Source organism: Camellia sinensis, chromosome 1 (genome assembly GCF_055761805.1).
Source record: "Camellia sinensis isolate YWXY chromosome 1, ASM5576180v1, whole genome shotgun sequence".
NCBI classification, from domain to species: Eukaryota; Viridiplantae; Streptophyta; class Magnoliopsida; order Ericales; family Theaceae; genus Camellia; species Camellia sinensis.
The window spans coordinates 194,510,798-194,534,546 of record NC_138961.1 but is presented as its reverse complement, the minus strand read 5'-3'; the positions used below and the strand labels follow the sequence as shown (position 1 = coordinate 194,534,546).

Genomic DNA, 23,749 nt, shown 5'->3' with positions numbered 1-23,749 from the left:
CGACTGCTGTATTCCTTCCCGTCAAAATGAATCTGTTACCCAAAAAGCAACCTAAGAGGGGGGTGAATTAGGTTTCTACAAATTAAAATTAATAATATCCCAATAAAATTAACTACTAGTACAACAAATTATTAACAAGCACAATGATGAACTTAGCAATAAATGATCAAGCAAAATAGCAATGAAGTATAACTAACATACAGGGTAAACCAAATGATTAACACATGAATATTATATAGCTATAGCAGTAGTAGGAAAGTAAAGAGACTAGGAAAGAGGAGACAAACAGATTTATAGTGGTTCGGCTTCAACCAAGCCTACATCCACTCCTCAAGCTTCACTTAAGATTTTTCACTATTTTCTAGCTTCACAGGAGTGCTAGCAACCTCATAAACATGGAGCAATCCTCCATAGATTTTACATAGATTTCACAAGCCCAAAACCCTTGTAAATCTTAAGTGATTCACAATCATTCTCAAGATTTCAAGAACACAATGTTTGTAACACTTTTATAAGATGAAATGGTATTTTTGCTTTCAAAGAAATCTTACAATAAACATCTCTCCTAGATGGATATACAAAATGAAGCTCTGGTTTTTATGTAAACCTTACACAGGAAAGATAGGCTTAAAGCTATACGTCTCAATGTATAATTTATGAAAGAGGATGTAAACAAAAATTGAAGAACACTCCTCAGAGAATTTTTTAGAGAATAGATGTGAGTGATTATAGATCAAAGAATATTTTTTGGTTTTTTTGTAACTTGTTTACATTAGAGACTTTGGTATATATAATGAAACTTATAACCGTCGTATTCATTTGAATTTATGGCCGTTTATAGCCATTGTATTCATTTGAATTTATAGCCGTTGCACTCCATCATTACTAATTTGAATATTTTTCACTCTATCATTACAAATTTGAATATCTTCCATTTAAACCTTTTGAACCTTTTGGCTTGCTGCTGTGTTGGGTTGTTTGAACCTTTGTTTTTGGCTGTTTAAACTCTTGATTTAATCAAATATTAAATACATTCTAACAACATTTAGGATAAATGTTTAGGTGAGAAATAATGGGACAAAATAAATTTTGAATATATTTTTCTCTTTCAAATAAATCATCAAAATAAATTTTGATTCTATTTTTCTTTTTCAAATAAACTAAAATATAATTAAATAAATTATCAAAATAAATTTTGGATTCTATTTTTCTCTTTCAAATAAATTAAAACATAATTAAATAAATCATCAAAATAAATAAGTCTAACAGAATCATATGGCCGATCTTCACGAATATGAGAACTTCGGCCTCATGATGCAGCACTTCGTCTTGGTAAGTCTCTTTACTTTATATTTTAAAGTTTTTCCAACACTTAGCCAAATTTTTACTAATCTATTTTATTTCTTGTAGGCCATTCAGCATGTGCACTTCTGTGCGGTTAAGACCGAGATAATGAGGAAAGAATTGGTGAAAAAACTCAAGAAGCAACCAATCTCCTTTCCTCTCTCAATCAAGCCAAGGCCAGCAACCGCCACCTAATGGACAAGGCCAAGGCTGCAAGAGCTGCGCAAACTGAGGCCGAAAACAAGTCCAATAAAGCTGGAGCTGCAATCGAACCTGCCAAAGCCGCCGAGGCCAAAGCTATTCTAGCTGAGGAAAATCTAAAGAAGGCCTTGGATAGCAAAGAGGCTGAGATCAAGGCGGCTGATGAAAAGGCCTATGCCGAAGGTCAAGCCAACGTCAGTGACGCCTATAGAGCCCAGGTTAGCCAAACCTGCAACCGGGGTTATCACCTTGGTTGGTCTACAGCCCTCAACAAATTATCTGTCCCCATGGACTCTGACCTCCGAGATATTAGTAAACTCCAAGTGTTTTTTCCTTTAAATCCCAAAGAGTCAGGTGAGGAGGCCAACAAATAGGAAACAGACGCTAAGGAAGCCGAAGAAGAAGAGGTGGTTGCCGTTGGGGCCAAGTTTTCAACATTGAATGATCAAGTCCTGGACTTGACTCATGATGAGGAGGAAGATTTGGTTTCCAAGGGTGCTTTTCCCAAACAAACAACTTCTGAGGCTGAGGTCCAAGCAGCCAAGAAGAGTTTGGACCAAACCTTGCTAGAAATTAACGCAAAGATAGCAGCAGAGAAGGAAGCCACATTGCCAACCGAGGTTGACACAATGCCAACAACGGAGGTTGAGCATTCTGAGATCAATGCCCATGTCTCCAACACTTAGGATTTTTTTTCTTTACTTTGACCTTTACTTTTGAACAGTTGTAATTTTTGTAACTTTGGACAAATGTTCTTTTTTACCAGGCCGAAGTGCCTTTTTGCTTTTGAACAAGTTTCTTCTTAAATGCATGCATGCCTTCTTCATTCTTTCCTAAGTGTTTGAATGCTTTGCTTCATGTATGCTTACTGCTTTCCTTCTATACACGTTTCCATACTTAGAATATTTTTGCATTTCTTCAAAGTACACCTTAACTGTATAATTACCTGAAGTTGGAATACAAGTTTCACCTCGGAGAAAAACCTTTACTGTTTTTCTCGGCCAACTCTTAAAAATATTTCAAAATATTTCTTTGTTTTCTTTGAACAATCGTTCAACAAGTATTGCATCTTTACCTCTGTCTACTGTCTTCTATCAACGCTTTACCCTTCCAAACTTTCCAAACTTGACAACTTGGTTGGTTATCTCGGCTAATATGCAGCTTGGATACTTCTTTCCTCATTACCTTGGCTAACTTCAACTTATAAATTGTTCTGAAGTTTCAACAAGTGTCAAGCCCATTTCTGAAGTTTTAACAAGTGTCAAGCCCATTCTAACTTGTAAATGTTTCTAAAAATTTCAACAAGTGCCAAGCTCTCAAGTTTATTTATCATTCCTGCTCCCAGCTCCCTAATGTGAACCTAAGTTCCACTTAAGTTCACATTATGCATTTATAGTCTTTCGCCGAAGTCAGATTAAACCAAGGACTAGGCGAGGTGTTAAGCCTTGGTTTCTCTATTAATCCAACTAAAGAAAACTTAGTTCCATTTTGAGTTTACCTCTGTCGACATGGCAAGTCCAAGTTAATTCAACTTAGTTCAACTCTATTATATGCAAGTATAATTCAACTTTTTCATATAATCAGTTTAAGTTACTCGTCATGTTTCATTCAGAAACATCGCCGACTTAGTTCAACTCTATTATATGCAAGTATAATTCAACTCTGCCATATAATAAGTTTAAGTTATTCGTCATGTTTCATTCAGAAACATCGCCAACTTAGTTCAACTCTATTATATACAAGTATAATTCAACTCTGCCATATAATAAGTCTAAGTTATTTGTCATATTTCATTCAGAAACATCGTCATAGGATTGGTCAGCCTTATCGCACAAATTTCAAATTCAAATTCAAAAATCAAACTAGCATTTTATTATTACGTCAGCTAATAAAATTGTGACATAAACTTTGAAAAATAAAAAACTAATGATAAAAAAAACTTCAAATTGCAAGTGTTCTAGGGTTTTGGCAACTCTTTGTCATCAGTGTCTTCAAGCCAATATGCCCCACTATCGGCAACCGAGATGATTCTATAAGGCCCCTCCTAGTTTAGAGCAAACTTGCCCTCCCTAGTATCCTTCTTGTTGCCAACAACTTTCCTCAGGATGAGGTCCCCAATTTCGAACTTCCTTGGGTTGACCTTCTTGTTGTAAGCCCTAGCAAGCTATTGCTGGGATGCCCCCATCCGAATTGCTGCTCTCTCCCTCTTTTCTTCCAATAGATCCAAATCTTGGGCTAAGAATGCCTCATTGGTCCCATCTTCCACTCCCTAGGTTCTGATTCCAGGGATGCTGACTTTCATTGGGATAACTGTTTTAGTGCCATAAGCTACGGCAAAAGGAGACTCCCCAGTTGATTTTCTAGCGCGTAGTCCTATATGCCGAGAGCACATTGGGTAACTCTTCCACTCACTTCCCTTTTGTTGCTTCCAACCTCTTCTTGATCCCATCCAAGATAGTTTTATTGGATGCTTTTGCCTGACCATTACTCTGAGGGAAACTTGGAGTGGAATAGTAGTTCTTGATTTTGTACTTTGCACAGAAGCTTTTAATTAGCTTACTGTCAAACTGTGTACCATTATCTGCTATTATTGCCCTTGGAATCCCAAACCTGGTGATAATGTTCTTCCATATGAAGTTCTTCACATCAATATCTCGAATCTTCGCAAGGGGTTTAGCGTAGTCAGTTGCTACCAGTAGAAACTTCATTTGCCCAGTCGCTTGGGGCAATTATCCAACAAGATCCATGCCCCACTAGAAAAATGGCCAAGGGCTAGATACTAGGTTCAAATTAGCTGCTGGTTGATGTATCAAAGGTGTAAACCTTTGACACTTCTTGCACTTTCTGACGTAAGCTTCAACATCCTTCTACATGTAAAGCCACCAGTGCCCCTGAGTGATGACCCTATGAGCAAGTGATTTGCCCCTAGCATGATTTTCACAGACTCCTTCATGGATCTCATACAGAAAGTCCTCAACTTGGGAGGGATGTACACATCTCAAAAGGTGTCCAGTGAAGAATCTCCTGTAGAGATGGCCATATGTTGTTAAGCTGAACCTGGTTGACTTCAATTTGGTCTTGTGTGCCTCTTTTCGGTCTTCTGGCAACTTGCCATCCCTGAGGAACATTACTATGCACACACATGACTTCGTACTCTGCGATTTGGGGCTCCACACTAGGGCCTGACAAATAATCAACCATTATGGTCCTTGCCTCACTTGATTTCATTGCACTAGCCAAGTTTGCTAAGACGTCGGCGTGACTGTTGTCATCTCGGCTAACTTACTGTAGTCGGCAATCCTGGAACAGTGCTAGCAATCTGACAACCTCTTTTACATAGGCTATCATTCATTCATGTATGGCTGCATACTCGCATGTTGCCTGCTTCACAATAAGTTGGGAGTCACAGAAGGCTACCACCTCATCGGCCTCCATTGCTGCTGCCAACTTCAACCCTGCAATCAATGCCTCATACTCTGCTTCATTGTTTGAGGCCTTGAATCCCAAACGAATAGATTGCTCTAACATTTGCCCATCTAGCGATACTAACACTACTTCTGCCCCTGCTCCTTGACGGTTTGAACTTCCATCAACAAACAGGTGGAAGGAGTTGCCGATGTAGACGTCGCAGGGCTTTGGTTTTTCTTCTTTCTTCTATTTTTCTATAGTTAGGTTTTTGGGCCCCAATTGGGTTTCTTCTTGCTCCCCTAGGCATCCCAAGCCGTGACTCATCGGAGTCCGATACGGGATGGCACCAGGGGTGAACTCGGCAACAAAGTCGGCCAGAACCTGGCCCTTAATTGTTGCTCTAGGCCTAAACTCCAAGTCATATTGGCCCAACATTATTGCCCATCTGGCTACCCTACATGTTAGATCTTCTTGTTACAACAGGGACTTCAAAGGATGCTTAGTCAGTATCACAATCTTGTGGGCTTGGAAGTAGTGATTTAGTTTTTTCGAAGCCATCACCAGGGCTAGTGTCAATTTTTCCAGGGGTAAGTACCTTGTCTATACACTTGCTAGGGTTTTACTCACATAACTGCCCTTTGTTCTTCCTTTTTCTTCTCTGATTACCACTGCACTCATTCCGTGTTCTGAAATAGCCAAGTATAAGAACAATTCTTCTCCAGGTATTGGGTTTAACAGAACTGGAGCAGTTGTCAGGTATTTTTTCAAGTCGGCCAAGGCAACTTCGCACTTCTCTGTCCACAAAAAATTTATGGCTTTCTTTAATAAACTAAAAAATGGTTTACACTTATTTGAACTTCTGCTAATGAACCTATTCAGGACTGCCGCCTTGTCGGTCAAAATTTGGACCTGCTTGGTTGACGTCGGGCTCATTAAGCCAAGAATGGCTTTGATTTGATCTAGGCTTGCCTCAATGCCCCTTCTAGTGACCAAGTACCCTAAGAACTTACCAGACCCGACTCCAAATGCACATTTCAAAGCATTGAGTCAGAGCCGATATGTTCTTAAGATATCAAAAACCGCCTTCAAGTCAGCCAAATGATTCCCAGGTTCTTTGGCCTTCACGACTATGTCATCAATGTACACTTCTACTCTCTTGCCAATTAAATGCCTGAACATCTTGGTCACTAACCTCTGGTAGGTTGCTCTCGCATTTTTTAACCCGAAGGGCATCACTCTGTAGTAGTACAGCCCTTTTGGGGTGATAAATGCAGTCTTCTCCTCATCAGGGGGATACATTGCTATTTGGTGGTATCCCCTATAAGCATCCAGGAAGCTCATCCTCCCATGCCCTGAAGTGGCATCTACTAACTGATCAATCTTGGACAGTAGGAAACTATCCTTGGGGCAAGCCTTATTTAGGCTGGTGAAATCAACACAAATCCTCCACTTGTCGTTCTTTTTTTTCATTACTACAGTGTTGGATAGCCAAGTAAGGTAGTTCACCTCGCGAATGGCTTTGGCTTCCAACAGTTTGTCCAATTCCTCCTCAACTGCCTCAACATGCATTAATGTCAGCCTCCTTGCTCGCTAGATTACAGGTTTAGCCGACCTGTCTACATTGAGCATATGGCATGTGACCTCGGGGTCAATGCCTGACATCTCATATGGCGTCCAGGCAAATATTTCTATGTTGACCCGTAAGAAAGCCTCTAACTCCCTTTCCTCATCCTCGGCCAAGCCTGAGTCGAGAAGGAAGAAGCGCTCTTCATTTCCTTCTTGGACCAGAATTTTCTTCAAGGCCTCCTCACTCTTCTCAGCCGGTTCTTTGCCTACATCATCTAGGACTTCCATGTCCTCGTCCTCGCTTTCTACTTTTTCTATCTCTTGCACATTGCAGTTGGATTTCATTGGTGCCATGGAGCAATTCTTTGCCTACACTTGATCCCCTCTGACTTCTGCAATTCCCTGTTCAGTTGGAAATTGTAACAACTGATACAGCATTAAGGGAACAACCCTCATTGCGTGCAGCCACAGTTTTCCCAATATAGCATTGTAAGAGGAGGGGGTATCAATTACCGTAAATTCTGTGCTAACATTCCTAGTGCCTGCCTGCACCTCTAAATTTATTGCTCCCAAAGGCCATGTTGGCATTCCATTGAACCCGACCATTGGGCTGTTGGACTGCTCCAAACCATCTCGGTGAAGGCTAAGCTCCTTGTAACATCTGACATACATGATTTCACAAGAACTGCTTTGGTCGATCAAAATGTGCCTTACCTGGTATTCTCCAACCTTGAGGGTCACTACTAGAGCATCGTTGTGTGGATGTTGTACCATGTCTAGTTTTGCCTCAGTAAAGGATACCATCGGTCCCTGGTACTCGTTTGCCCTAGGCCTCTTTTGCTAGACCTAATACACATGCTGTAAATGCCTCACCTTTTGGGTCTCTCCTCTCATATCATTCTCATTAACCTTCGAGTGAATCACATTGATCACCCGTAGTTCTGCTTGCTGTGGTTATGGTGGTGGTGTTGCCGCCGATGCCGGGGGAAACCATGTATGCTCTTCCCTCGTTCTGGCCTCATCTACTAGGTCCCTCAAGTGACCTGTCTGACCAGGTCTTCCAAGTGCGTCTTCATTGCTCTGCATCCCTGAGTTAGGTGCCCATCCTCATTGTGGTAGGCACAGTGCGTCCCAAGGCTCCTTCACATGAACTCGCCAAAGACCTTCTAAGGCGCTCTATAATACGGCTAGTTCCTAATCCTTTCTACAACTTTGTAAACTAGGATCTAGAACATAGTGGTGACTGCCTGTATAGCCCTTAGCCCTGTTTCCTGCCTATTAAAACCAATATTACCTTGGCCTTGCTTCGGTGAGTCGTTCCTCTTCTCTTACTTGGGTGCCTTATTTCCCAGTGTGTCCTCTTCTATTCTGGCATATTTCTCGATCCGTGCTATGAGCTCCTCCATACTCTTTGGTAAAGTTTTTGCAAGTAACTTTCGAAGCGGGCATTCATCTTCCAGGCCGTTCTTAAAATATGCAACCGCCAATTCTTGGTTGCATCCCGGTATTCGGTTGAACACCTCATAATACCTTTTGGCATAAGCCCTGAGGCCTTTACCCTCGCTAATTTTCAAAGCCATCAAGGAGTCTACCCTTAGCGGTTGCAACTTGTTTGTAACGAACCTGGCCACAAACATCTCGGCCAGGCCTTTCCAACTCTTCACAGTTCGTTTCGGTAATTTGTGAAACCAATCCGATCAGTTTCTCCAAAGGATGAGGGGAACACCTTGCACACCAATGGTTCGTTCCTGGTATACAAAGCCATTGAATTCAGATATAAGCCAACGCGAAAGTTTGAATCGGACTTACCATCGTAAATCTAGAACCTCAGCATGTGGAATCTTTTTGGGGTCTCAAACCTATCCAACTCTACAGAGAATGGCATTCTCGGCTTGACGGGGCATGTGACCTCGACATTCTACCGCTTCTTCTAGAGGTAGTCCCTCAAATCCTCCTTAGTCCGACCAGGAGCTCAACTGTCAACAGATTTCAGTCTTTTCGGTGCGCTACTCCTAGTGTCGTTATGTGTTCTCTTGGATTTCTCTTCATTCACCGTGTCAAACACACAGGCCCTTCCCTTGGATATTCTGGGCTCTTTGACATACGTTCCCCTGGTCCGAGATGTCCTCTACGAGTCACCTCTGATCGACTTTTCTCGCTCGACATCCTGTGAAGGCTGATGTGAGGGCTCATTTTCACTGCCATGCTGTGGGACTGCTGGATTTGTTTTCTGCCCTCCTTTCTGGGCATTAGTCTTGGCCCCTGGCATCGGAGTGTCTTGTAACGGAAACAGTGGTTGTATGACGTTGTTCTGCATCATGAAGTTAACCACCAATTGTAGATTAGCCAACTTGTTGGCCATTCCCTTCATCTCGCCGTCCCTCATCAAACATCTATCTTTCCATACCTAGAGGTCGCTTTCATTATAATACTCATCTCGGCCTGATTTCTTCGAGGCGTCTGCCTCTTTGCCGACGTCTTTATCTCCGGGATTCTGATCTCGTGCTCTTTCGTTATGATTTTCTTCCTCGATGTTAGGATCGGCATGTTTACCACTTCCACATGGGACGTCGTCTTTGACCTTTTCTTTCTGTCTGTCATTGGCCATCTATTCTCCTTACGTTCCCACAGATGGCGCCAAATTGTGGGTGTTGATTTTTGACCACACAACCAAACGGAGAACTCAGTTAGAGAGCACTGACAGAATAGATTAAGCTTGAACAATCTGTCACAGAAAGATAAGAATCCAACGGTGGTTCGTTTATTTGGAGGCACTCCGACGTTCAAGTCAGTAATCAAATATCTCTAAAAAATAGCAAATTGTGCTTAACTCACAAAAAAGAACTTACTGCTCACAGTTTATCACACATACTTCAGACCCACGGGGGTGCCTTGTTTTTATAGCCATTACTGACCTGATCCCTGTAGAAGTCTTACTTCAATGGACTCAAGCTCAATGCTCATCCTGGACTCTCAGCTAGATAGGGATAAACTCCCTAAGAACTTTATTTTTATCCAAACTGAGATCCTTCCCTGTTCTAGGACTCTTGTCCCTTATCCGCTCATCCTAAATTTCGGTATCTCCTCAGATAACCTCGGCTTAGTCGAGATAACCTCGGCATCAAGACCAGGCCACGTGGCACCTCGGTTGACACTTCGACGTCACCTTGGCCACGTACTGTCATTCACAAAATATGTTCCCACACAGATAAATTGAAATGTTATAGTCATTTTGTATCATTTTCTTTGAATGATAAATGATTGATTTCATCTACAAGGCATTTTTTATTAAATTTTTTTAATAAATTACACATAAAAATAGATGTTTTGATAGAATTATCATTTCATTCCATCTCATATTAATAAACTAAACGTAGCGAAAGTGTCATAGAATTGTTAGTTCCTTCAGAACGATGGAATTAACCTTTTGAGAGATTAAGGCCAAGTTTGGCTACAAAGAAAAAAGTGCACTTATTTCATCTTTTTATCTTTTTTGGGTTACATCAATCAACATCTCCTCTCTACTTTTTCTATACATAATACAAAAAAAATCAAAAAGTACACTTATTTAGTCTTTCCAAACTAGGCCTAAGATTCACGATCTAACCTATTAGACATGCCTAAAAGCCAATTTATAAAAATAACAAAGTCAGTTTTTGATATAATAAAAGCTTCTATATAATTTGATACATCTAATCCTAATAATTTAATACTATTACATTTATAATACAATTTTAATCCAATCCCCTTGGGTAGAATAGTTGGTTGGTGACCACAATAGTGAAGTTGGCTTGTTTGTGGGTCTCAAATCTGGGGATGATAATGTGGTGGTCCATTTGCGGGGACCAAATAATTAAAAAGCTTTGGAACAGAGTTTCCATGTGAAAGGGAGTATTGTCTTATTATCTCACATGGTGGGAGCCTTTTTCCTTCCATGTGAAAAGGAAAGCTAGATGGCTACTTGCACCTATCTGATTGGTCCTTATTAGCATGGAATTAGCATTTCAAATTTAATTAATTGAATTAGATTAGAAAAATCTGTATTTGTTAATGAAAATTCAACCCAATAATTCAATAAAATATAAATTTAACTGATTTATTTATTATCAAAGTTCAATTCCATTATAGTTTTAAACTTTTATTTGAAGCCTTTACATTGTATCAACAAATGATTGCATGCTCACATGTATTGCTGGAAGTGATATTTCGTATAACAACTATACTAAAAATAGTGTTCTCTCTCCTAGACATCACAATTGTGGAATTCACATCTGCGTGATTTTTTATTTTGTGTAACGAGTACTAATATCTATTGAGAATATACTATGTTAGTTAGTGTACTCATTCCTTTTCTTTTTTTGGATTAAAAAAAAAAAAATAATAGTGTTCTCAGGACTAATTTTTTTGGAAAAATATTAAAAAAGTAAAAAGTTAAAAAAAAAATTATAAATTCATAAAAGTATAAGTAATTTATATATTAGATTGTAAAAATGAATGTTGTACTTTTATGAATTTTTAATATTTTTTTTTACTTTTATTTTTATGTTTTTGATATTTTCCCTAATTTTCAGAGTACATAGTGCTAGTCCTTGTTTTTTTTTTTTTTCTTTTTGTTTTCAATTCCGGGGGTAAAAAAAATGGGTGGGGGATTTCTTTGATTCTTCTTTTTTCTGTCTCGATCACCTTTGGATTCCTCTTTTTGTCTATATACATATGCTGCAATTATTTTTTGTATGGCCAACAAAATTCATTCAAGTGAAACCAACGAGTTTACCAAAATACATGAAAAGCTATTATGGCTCCATTTGGGAAGAGAGGTTTGGAGTTTTTTTGGTTAAATTAGTTACAAAAAAATAAAATTTATTTTTTAGTTCAATAAGACAAAACATCACATTCAATCCATAATCATTACATTCATTCTCTCACAAAAAAGTCAAAAAAAATCAAAAAAAACTAAAAATTCTTTCCCAATCAAGCTTTTTAGCCCCAGGTTAAAAAAGTCAAAAAATTAAAAAGGCAACACACTTCCCAAACAAAGTCTATGTTGCACTTGACACATTTATACATATAAAACTAGGGTAATGCTGACGGGGGTGTACATATGGAAATTATGATATTGTGAGTTTGATTATTATAAATGTCATAATTTAATCTTATAAGAGTTATAACAAAAAAAAAAAAAATTCTAATTCACCTTACCAAAATTTACCATCATCATCAACATCATTGTTTTTTTTATTATTTTAAAACCCTAAATCCTACAAGAAAGTTGGAATAAAATCAAACAATAGATGAAAGTAATAATCAAAATAGTTTTTTGAAGCAACCCATCAAAAAGTATGTAAGTATTTATATAAAGAGGTTTCACAATTTTTGTAGAGTACTATCAATTATTTTCTATATCATTTTTTGACAAAAATTAAAGGACCTAGTAATTAGATTAACAATAACATATTATTGGAGTTGTTCTTATTTTATTATTTAAATAATATATTATTTGAGAACTACTCTTTCTTGTTAGTGCCCGATGTTTATGTGCTTATAAATTTGATTTTTACTTTTTCACGAATATTCTTGTAGATAATTTATAATATATTTATTTTAGATAATATTATTTCTTTATTTTTTATATTTTTTAAAAAAATTAAAAAATCAAAATTTTACCAACTTCTCAAAATAATCAATTTTGTTTGTATTAAAAAAGTATATAAAATATTTAATGTATAATTTAAATTTATTTAAAATATATATTTCATCACATATGGGTTATTGAAATTTATGAGACTGTTTATAACTTTTATTATTTTGAAATTATATATCAGAGTGTGTGGTGTACATTTTTTTAGGGTAAATTATAAATACATTCTTTAGATTTGTTTAAAATACAGATTATCGTCTGTGATTTAAATAAATACCCCTTTGTCAGAAATTTTTATTTAACAGAATTAACTAAAAAAATAAAATTCATAATTATTCTCTTATACAATAATAAAATTACCTAAATTATTAGTTGAAATATATTTATAACATTATTAAAAATTATTAATTGACTTGATAATTTATTAATAAAATAAAAAAATTGTTAAGAAATTATAAACCTCAGTGCGTGGAATGTAATTTTCAAAATCTTATGAGGTAATTCATATTTTAATCAAACATAGTGTTTTTGTAATTTATCTTTATTTAATAATTTAAATGAAGAAATAACTTAAATAAATTTTAAAACTTGATTATTGAACCGAAAAATTGATGCTTTTAGCTCATACTATTTGATTATCAACTTTTAATTTTAAAAAAATAAAAATAACTGCACTGAACAACACATTTTGAATTAGTTACTAACTCGGAGTCATTTTTAAAATTTTATGTTTGAATTGAAAGTTGTTTTGAACTTATATTTTAAAAATTAAATTATTTTATAAAATTGTATTTTTACAACACAAATTCAAATAGCTTTATAATAAATCAGTTAAAAGCACATTTAGGAAATAGTCAACAATAAATTTATTAAACCATCTCCAATGGTTACTCAAACTTTTCATCATAGCTTATTTTCATGCTCTAATGGATTTATCAAATAGGTATCAAATTGAGAAATTTTTTTTTTCCCCCCATCAAACTGGGGATTAATGTGTATTTCATCAAATTACTGTTCATTACCATTGCCGGATATCCTCCCATTCGTCTCTCCGGATGACCACCTGAAGGCAAAATTTTGTGAAAAAATTATACTGACCGGTCGTCCGCCCAATTGACCGATAGTTTGATGTTGAATCACTTGGAATCAAAGGAAGCTTTTACTTAAATTTTTATTTAAATTTAGTAAAAAAATTAATGCACCGTTGCAGATACTTTTAGCATTGCACGCCTTTAATATCTTTCTTACAGGAACTTTTTTAAACTCATTAAAAATAAGCTAAAAATTAATATATATATTTTTTTATAACCTCAACTTTTCCTTAAAAAATATATTGACATGAAAAGAGTTGTAAATTTTTTTGATTGGAATCATGATTCCAAAATAAAATCAAATGCTACCGAACATTTTGGTATGTCCTGAAATATAGATTGTTTTCATAATTTTTTTCAAAAATGACTTTCAGAAACATTTCACCAAACAATTTGTGTTTTTTTTTTTTAAATTATAAATAAAAAACAAAAACATTAAAACACAACAAAACAATCAATAAGCGTGAAGGGTTTTTTTTTGATAAATATTTATGCCTCTCAACTTTTCAGTGGTGAACATAAGAAAAGGGCACATTGAACCTTTTTCAAAAGCCACCAAAAAGATACTTGAAGTTTATCCTTAAAAGGAAGCATGTATCATGTGCCTTTTTTTTTTTTTTTTTTTTTTTGGGGGGGGAGGGATAAATTACATTCTGACTTTGAAAAAAATATAATAAGTACTACATTTTTTATATAATTATGTTAATCTCCCTTTTCATAAGCTTAATACAAAAATACAAAAATAAATAACGTAAAATACACATTTTTGTGTAAAAGAGATAACAATATCATTTTTTCATCTATGTAACTAATAAATTATTGATAAAAAGAGAGTTAAGTATTATTAAAGGAGTTCAATAATATTATGTTAAAATTATAAAACTTACTATATTTTTTCTAAATCTAAAAAAAAAAAATCAGTGTAATTTACCTTTTTTTTCATTATTATTATTTTTTCTAGTGTAGTGTAGTGTAGTGTTATGGGGAGAGTCCACTAGTGTAGTGCTATGAAAAACTGGGAGGCTAGCCATCCCAGAAAGGTTCAAAAAAAAATATCTTCCTCACCTTATCTGCTTTATAACAGTCATGCTCAATGTGTTATTTCACTTTTCCTATTAACTAATCACACCATGTTGATTAGGAATCCACTCCCACATACAAAATATCCACACCATTACTTACAACAAAAGGACCACTACTCACTTCAATTAAGGATGATCTTAATATGACTGGACTTGGTGACAATATCAGTTCAGAGGGGTTTACCAAAAGATATTTACGTTAGGTTTGAGAGATTTAAATTTGTTTTTTGAAAAAGATGAATGAAAAATGTGTGAAATTAAATAAAATGTAAATATAAACTAAACCAAACCAAATCAAGCCTTAAGTCCCATCAAATGGGGTCGGCTACATGAATCCTTCTTCTCCACGCGGCCCTATCAAAGGCCATTTCATTAGTCAAATTAAGTAGATTCATATCTCTATTTATAACGCTAGTCAACGTTAATCTAGGCCTACCCCGTCTCCTAACACTTCCATCTACCGTTACAGCATCGCATCTCTTCACTACTGCCTCTGTTGGTCTCCGTTGAATATGACCAAATCATCTCAAACGATTCTCTCTCAACTTATCTTCTATCGGTGCTACTCCTACCCATTCCCGAATACACTCATTCCTAATCCTGTCCTGTCTAGTCTTACCACACATCCACCTTAGCATCCTCATCTCAGCCACACTCATCTGATCTACATGTTGTTTCTTGGTTGCCCAACACTCTGTCCCATACAACATAGCTGGTCTAATAGCCGTTCTATAAAACTTACCTTTTAGGCTAGTGGGTATTCGTTTATCGCACAATACCCCAGACGCACTTCTCCACTTACACCATCCCGCCTTAATCCTATGGGTCACATCTGCATCAATCTCTCCCGCTGTTGTGATAATCGACCCTAAATAACGAAAATGTTCACTCTTAGGCAGTTCTTGGTTCTCAATCTTCACTTCTCCTCTACTTTCATTGTTACTGTTACTAAATTTACACTCCATGTACTCTATCTTAGTTCTGCTTATCCGAAATTCTTTAGATTCAAGAGCTTTTCTCCAAATCTCTAACTTTGTGTTAACTCCTTCTCTAGTCTCATCCACTAACACAATATCGTCTGCAAAAAGCATACACCATGGCACGTCATCCTGAATATTTATCGTCAACTCGTCCATAACTAAAGCAAAAAGATAAGGGCTTAAGATAGATCCTTGGTATAACCCTACAGTGATAGGAAATTCATTTGTTTCTCCAGCTGGCGATCTAATAGTGGTCACCACCCTTTCATACATGTCTCTAATCACGTCAATGTAGCCTTTTGTCACCCCTTTCTTCTCTAACGCCCACCATATTATATCTCGGGGCACTCTGTCATATGCTTTCTCAAGGTCGATAAACACCATATGAATGTCTCTTTTCTTTTCTTTATACTTTTCTATTACTCTCCTCAAAAGATAAATCGCTTCCATTGTTGACCTTCCAGGCATAAACCCAAATTGATTCTCTGACACCTCTGTTATTTCTCACAATCGGCATCACCCTCTCCCACACTTTCATTATATGACACATTAGCTTAATTCCTCTATAATTATTACAGTTCTGGACATCACCTTTATTCTTATAGATTGGCACTAAGATACTCTTCCTCCACTCATCTGGCATGTTCCTAGTCAACAAAATTTTGCTAAACAACCTAGTCAACCAAGCAACTCCCTTTTTACCCAAACACTTCCAAGCTTCAATAGGGATATCATCAGGTCCTAAAGCCTTATTTGATTTCATCTTCTTAAGTGCAATCTCCACTTCAAAGTTCCTAATCCGGCGATAGAACCTATAGTATTGGTTTATCGTATTACTGATTATTTCTTCCCCTATTGTCGTACTACCATGTTCCTCATTTAACAGTTTCTCAAAATAATTCTTCCATCTTTCCTTAATCTCATCATCCTTCACCAATACTTTAGAATCCTCACTCTTGATGCACTTTACTTGATTAAAATCTCTTGTTTTCCTCTCCCGTATCTTAGCAAGTTTGTATACCCTCTTCTCTCCCTCCTTACTATCTAGTCTAGTGTATAGGTCATCATAAACTTTCAACTTAGTCTCTCTCACTACTTTCTCGACCTCCTTATTAGCCAATCTATAGCTCTTAAGGTTTTCCTCAGTTTTATCCTTCTGCCACTTTTTAAAACATTCTTTTTTTGCCTTAACTACCGCTTGGACCTCTTCCCTCCACCACCAAGTTTCCCTAGAGCTGGGTCCCGTTCCTTTTGACTCTCCAAGCACTTCCCTTGAGATTCTCCTCATATAATTGGTCATCGAATTCCACATAGTGTTAGCATCACCTTCTAAGTCCTAAGTACCTTCCTTATCCATTCGATTCTTAAATATTTCTAGTTTATCCCCTTTTAAGTCCCACCATCTCGTCCTATGACGCCCACCATCCTTCCTAGCTTGGTATTGCCCTCTAAAATATAAATCTAGTACCAAAATCCTATGTTGAGAGACCAGACTCTCTCCAGGAATCACCTTACAATCATTGCATTTTAGGCAGTCCACTTTTCTCACTAAGAAATAATCTATTTGGCTCTTAACTAATCCACTCTTAAAGGTTATCAAATGCTCCTCCCTCTTCTTGTACATAGTATTAGCCACCACCAGATCAGAAGCCAACGCAAAATCTAAGATTCTCTCTCCAGCCTCATTTCTGTCACCAAAACCGTATCCACCATGCACCCTTTCATAACCTACTTTATCTATGCCCACATGGCCATTAAAATCTCCACCTATAACCAGGTTCTCTCCTACGGGTATCGCCTGTAAGATCTCATCCATTTGCTCCCAAAAATCCCTCTTAGTCTGATCATCTAACCCTACTTGAGGGGCGTAAGCGCTAATAATGTTCACTATATTCCATCCAATAACTAGTTTAACTAACATAATCCTATCTCCTTTTCTAGTGACCGCCACCACACTTTCCACAAGACCCTTGGCAATTATGATTCCTACCCCATTCTTGCGTCTATCCTTACCACTATAATAAAGTTTAAAACTAGTATCCTCAATTTCCCTAGCTTTCTCTCCCATCCACTTAGTTTCTTGTATGCAAGCTACACTAACTCTCCTCCTAATCATAACATCTACCAATTCCATCGTCCTACCAGTTAAGGTTCCTATGTTTCAAGTGGCTATCCTAAACCTATAGTCTTGGACTAGCTTCTTTACCCGTGCTCGTCCAGAAAAACGCGGAAACCTTTGTCCATTTTTCACCGCACTCAGGCGTCGATGCGGCGCCCCTTGCTCACTTTTCGAAACACCCGAAGGCAGGCGCAACGCGTCACTTGAGGGGAACGACCTAGCATTTAAACGATTCGAAGTAGGATTCATTTTCATAAGGGATCCGAGCGGCTTTTTTACGTGTTGGCTGTCGGCTACCTAACACACAACCCTCCTCCTTAACCCGGGCTTGGGACCGGCGGAGTTGTTAACAACCTCGGCGGAGTTAAATGAAATGTAAATATATTTTATTTATATTTTACTTACTTTTTTTCAATCTCTCTTTAAATCACTCAACTAAATACAGTGTTAATGTGTAGGTAAGGAACCTTAGCAAGAGAGATGACCCACCGAATTCACATAAAAAAAAAAAAATCGACACAAACATAAGTGAAATCTAGAACTCTGTGTGAAAACTGATATAGCCCTGACTTACAAATAGGACAAATATATACCAAACCTTTGAAAGATGAAGTTCCACTTCACAGCCTTCGAATATTTAAAACTAGAAAGAAAAGAAAAAGGAAAGAAAAACTAAATAAATAAATGAAGAGTCCTAACTATTGGTTTTTTTAATTTTCAACAATCGCCCTTCATCATGAACCTAGTTCAAATGAATTTTAAATGAGTTGATGGTCTGATTCTACTCTAGTATTAAAAATGTCTTAAAGCAGGATGGGGAAGAGCTTTACTGTTAATAACATTGAGATGAGCCTTATAACAATATGAAGTGGTCGATGGTGAGATATACAGAAGTAACACGTGGTATTGCCTGCCATAATAGACATGATTAGTGGGTGATCTGAGGTGAAATGTGTGTAACATTTCAACTAAATGATGAGCATAAAACAAGTGGGGTTATAGGTAGTTATTTAATAAAATTATCATCTGCATAACCCAATGAACATACATATGTAAAATGATTGTCATGTGGATTAGATACACAACAAGACAAAAACCAAATAAAAAATGAAAGCTGGAGATAGTAAAGAAATGGTAATGGTAATGGTAAGAAGCTCAAATATTTGAGAATTTGTGGACAAAAAATTAAGTCACAAAACGTAGTATCCGGACCCCTGTTATAACATTTGCAGAGAATAACACTGAAACATGAAAAAAATTCATCAAATAGTAATCCACGTGGAAGCTAAAGAAAGCTTAATTTCATGTGAATATATGAATGAAAAAAAAACCAAGTCTTAGTGTCTTAAATAGATAATAATGGAACAAATAACATCAAAATAGAAATAAAATAGACACTAATGTTTAAGAAAATGACATCAACATTTATGAAAAATAAATAAAGAGAGATGACAATAGAAGAAGGTCTCCTCGTATCAACTACTCAACAATTTTATCTTTATTATTTAATTTTAGTTATCTCCATTGTAGTATACTTAATTTCTTTTAACTTTATAATAGCATTATGTTTCATTTCTCACTTTTTAATATAGTTTCCTTTCCATAATTTCCAATTTTATTTCTCATTTTAATTGAAAGTTAATTCCAACATATTTTATCAAGAGTTGAACTCACACCATATCCTTATAAGGATTAAAAAGTTTTACCTCTCATTCTACTCTTACAAGTAGAACCCAAGAGCTTCCCTTAGGAGAGACCTGATAAGAGATTAGCCTCATACCACAATCCCTTCATTTTTATATCTTTATTTTCTTTTAGTTATTTAAGAAAATTGTGAAGTCATTGTTTGCAAAGTTAAAAAGAATCGGTGGTTGTTCCTTGAACCACACACTTGCTCAATTAGAAACCAAATTCTCAAGTTTCTCCACTTGAATCAAAGACTAAACTTCAGCCAAAATGTTTTGCTTTTTTTGAAGGAAAGCACAATCACCTAATTCCACCATTACTTGCCCATGTCAATTTTGTTACCTACTAAAAACAGGAATACAAAAACAGCACTCAGCTAAACAAACCAATAATATCCGCGTGTGATTGCTCAGCCGACTCCCTCTCTCTCTCTAAAAACCTCCTCCCCAGGCCTCCTTTGGACCGGCCGGCCTCCGCCTTTGGCTATGGCGGTCGGCTGGCCTTAGCTTTTTCCTTCGTTTGTTTGCTAGGTTTTTCCTTTAATAAACTTGTTTCCCCCATGATCTTCCTACCTAGGTGTGTTTTGTAATAGCTGGAGGTGTGTTTTGACGTCCAGGATATTCACTCGAGCGCTCTTGTGCGAGTTGGAGCTTGAGGGGTGTTCACTGGTTCAGATTTTTTGAGTAGTATCGGTGCTCTGTTTGGGCGTTTCAAGATCTGTCTGGTTTTCATTCGTGCGCTCCGTCCGGGTGAGAGTTTGAGGGGTGAACTTCTTCCATATGTATGGTGATATCACTGCGGTTGGTAGGTGTTTTGGTGGGGTTTTGGATTTGCAGTGTGTGTCAGAAAGTAGAAGAACTTGGGTGTGCGAAAGAAGAAGATCACTGCAGTAGGGGAGAGGCAGTGGGTGTGAGAAAGAAGAACTTGGATCTTGGTTCTGCAGTGGGTCTTGGAGTTACAGCGGGTGTGTGAAAGATGAAGAACTTGGGGGTGTGAATGAAGAAGAGGAGTAGGTGGAGGGTGTGAACTTGGGTCTTGGTGAGATAAAAGAAGAACTTCGGTCTCGGTTTTGCGGTGGGTCTTGGAGTTGCAGCGGGTGTAAGTAAGAAGAAGATCTTGGGGGTGTGAAAGAAGAACTCGTAGGTGGAGGGTGTGAACTTGGGTCTTGGTGCTGCATTGTCAAATTCTTGGTGCTGCTGTCCGGTGTTGGCTTGGAGTTTCACTCGGCCGGAAAGTTTTTCTCGGCATGGAGTGGTAGTGTGGGCTGCGACAGAGGTGTAGGTGGTGTAGGCTGCAGCAGCAGAGGCGTAGGTGGTGTAGGCTGCAGCAGAGGCGTAGGTAGTGTGGGTTGCGTCAGAGGTGGCGTGTGCATAGGGTGTTAGCATAGGAGTGGGTCTTGTGGGGTTGTAATCAGGTGCAGGCGTGAGGCATGGAGAGTTTGTACAGCAGTGAGGCAGAGGCGTGGATGCTTTCGAGCTGCATGGGTGCCTTTAGTTTAGTTCTTGTATTTTAATTTGTTTTGCAGCAGTGCCGTGGGTCTTGTTTAGTTCTTTAGTTTGTTTTGGGTGTCTTTGTGGGTTATTATGTGGGGATTTATGTATTTTAATTATCTAGTTAAGTTCTTCTTAACTTTTTTATTTAAAAATTTGAGAGGCTTAAGGGTTGGTTGTATGGATGCGAGTAGCAGTAGTAGGGGTATTTTTATACTTCCGAATCTCTCTCGATGCATCTCATCTTCCTGTACTTTTAATTTCATGCTGTTAAATGAAATTTTTCTTTGCTGATAAAAAAAAAAAAAAAAAAAAAACAGCACTCAGCTAAATAGAAGAGGAGATCGCCTTTAGCAACATTTTGTAGATTTGCCTACCTCCTTCATATTTACTGTCAAACTCAAATCGATACTTATATATATAACTAAATGTAGTTATTTTATTAAAGCCTCCAAATGTGTATTCCTAAATTCTCATAATTTTAAAACTCCCTCCTTTTTACGTGACAACCTTCTTTGATTGCCTTTCATGTTTTTTATTTTTCTTCATTTTCTATTTGTTTGATTAATTAAAACGAAAATTAATTTCATTGCTTATGAATAAATATTTGAATTTCAAAATTCTTCCATATAGATAAACATATAAAAACTGAAAATTAATTTTATAGTTCACAGATAAAGATAAAAATTTAACAAATTATTTAAAAAAAATTAATTTCATAACTTATAGATAATTTAAAAAAATTTCCCATAAATAAACATATAAAAGTTGATAAATAACTTATAAAAATTAATTTCATGGCCTACAAATAAAAATAAAGATTAAATAATTGATTTTAAAAAAAATGAATCTTTTTTCCCCCTTCATTTTGTACTTTAATTAATTTCATTATTGATAAACATATAAAAATTCATAAATAATTTATGAAAATTTATTTCATGACCTATAGATAAAGATAAAAATTAAAAAAATTATTTAAAAAAAATTAATTTCATGACTTATAGATAAATAAACATATAAAAATTGATAAATAATTTATAAAGATTAATTTCATGGTCTATAGATAAAGATAAAGATAAAGATTAAATAATTAATTTACAAAAAATTAAAATAATAAAATTTAGATAAAATTATGATTTGTTAATCTATATATCTATCAAAAAAATATACATCTAAATCTTTATTTTGATTTACTCATTTTTTTTTCTTCTTCTATCACATATTATCTTTTTAATATTTTTTATCTTATGAAATGCCCTTATCTATAACTTCATATCTCCTCTTAAATTGTTAACCTTCTGTTGATAATTTTTATTATGCGTTATTATCTACCAAGTGATAAAGATAAAAATAAAATAAAAAATTATTAGCTCTGAATGAGAAGAGTATTAATAATGAAGTTGGTTGTGAAAAATCTAGAAATCTCCTAGATGTTGATTTGTGATTATGTATCAATTTTAAGCAGTAAACAACAATCCTAATCAAACAATCAAGACAAATCGACACAACGATTTTACGTGGAAAAATCACAATTGGACACCTCCAATTATGATAAAAAAAACCACGGGCAACAGCTACAAAACAATCTACTAAGAAGATATAAAGGAATTACATAGGTATACTCTCAATTATCTAGCTAATCCATGCTCGAATTGAACCAACCTCTATGTGTCTCTTCCAACCCCATCTTCACCTCGAAATTGTCTTTGACGATGAGCCACTCCGAAATCCACCAAAGCTTCAGGCTCGAATTCTTCAGAATCCACCGAAGAACAACTCTCTCTTTTAAGTGTAGAACAAACAAATAATCCTTTGATGTATACTCTTTAAACTATGAGTTGAATACTCAATCAAAAACATCAAAGAAAACTAGCAAAATATCCCCAGATATAAACCCTAGAACCCAAAAAGAAGATCTGGAGAAGTTATCCTAGATTTGGAGCAACTTGCGAATTTATAGAATCTGAAATCGCGAGGTCCGCTCGAGCGTGGGAATTGACGCTCGAGCGGGGACACTATATGAAGTGTTCCGCACTAGGGTGTACACTCGAGCGGGGAAATAGACGCTCGAGCGGGGACACTATATGACGTGTTCCAAACTAGGATGTACTCTCGAGCGGGGAAATGGGCGCTCAAGCGTGAAAACACGGATCACAGTATTTTTGCAGACTCACCAAACTTCTAGAGCTCAGCATTCTCCGCTCGAGCGGGGAAACGGACGCTTGAGCGGACAGGCAACTTTGAATGCATTTTTGCATTTTGCTTCGGCCGTGAGCTGACTGGGCAGCTCGACTCCCGTCATAATCAGCGAAGTGGCAATCTTGAAAGCATTAACATCACAAACTTCTCTGCAAGGCACAATTCGGGTTGGATTCGCATCTAATAAACTCATAGTCTCACTGAAATAAAAGTGCGAAAACAAATACAACTAAAAGGAGTTTTGTCAAACGGGATTGCCAAGAATAAAAACCTAACAGGTTGGCTTGGTTCTGAATGAGAAGAGTATTAATAATGAAATAATAAAGGCTACATGGGAGAAGGCAGGACAAAAATCTCACAAAATTAATTTTTGTCACCATATTTATCCAAGGTAATAATTTGATATTCTTTTTATTAGTTATTAAAAATATTTTGCATTAGATCATTTCTTTTTTTAAAGCTGTCATTCGTTATAGTATTTCTTCAATCCCATTTCTAAATTCTTTCTTTGAAATTTTTGTTTTTTCAACAATAAAAGTTTAGAACCAATTTCTTATCAAATTTGTTTTCTTGGTCCTTATTTTATTGAAGGATCAAAATGAGTAAAACTTTCATATAATATATGAAATCAATGAATATAATACAAAGATGGTAGGGAAGTACTACATATTTGTCAATATCTCTATTTTTTTATTTTTTGATCGGCAAATGTTAGTTGTTAGTTGTTAGATTAGCACTTATGAGAGAAAATCTATCCACCTTTGGCAAAGCACCTAAGTGCTTGCACTCCCTTAATTCAACCCCCCTAAGGAGAATTGAACCGATGACCTTCTTGGGACTAAGTCCTAACGAAGGCATAGGCTAGGCCTAGTTGGTTATTTGTCAATATCTCTATATTATTATTACTTGATTTGTTAGATTATACTATCAATTTCGAACCCATAT

The 23,749-nt window shown here is 36.3% G+C and overlaps 1 protein-coding gene across 1 annotated transcript; it reads right to left on the bottom strand.

The window, feature by feature from the left end:
- Positions 1-6,888: 6,888 nt before the first annotated feature.
- On the bottom strand, positions 6,889-7,323 carry LOC145821913 (uncharacterized). Its single transcript, XM_082918485.1, has one exon. It carries the CDS (start codon positions 7,321-7,323, stop codon positions 6,889-6,891), a length of 435 nt encoding a protein of 144 aa, XP_082774611.1.
- Positions 7,324-23,749: the final 16,426 nt, after the last annotated feature.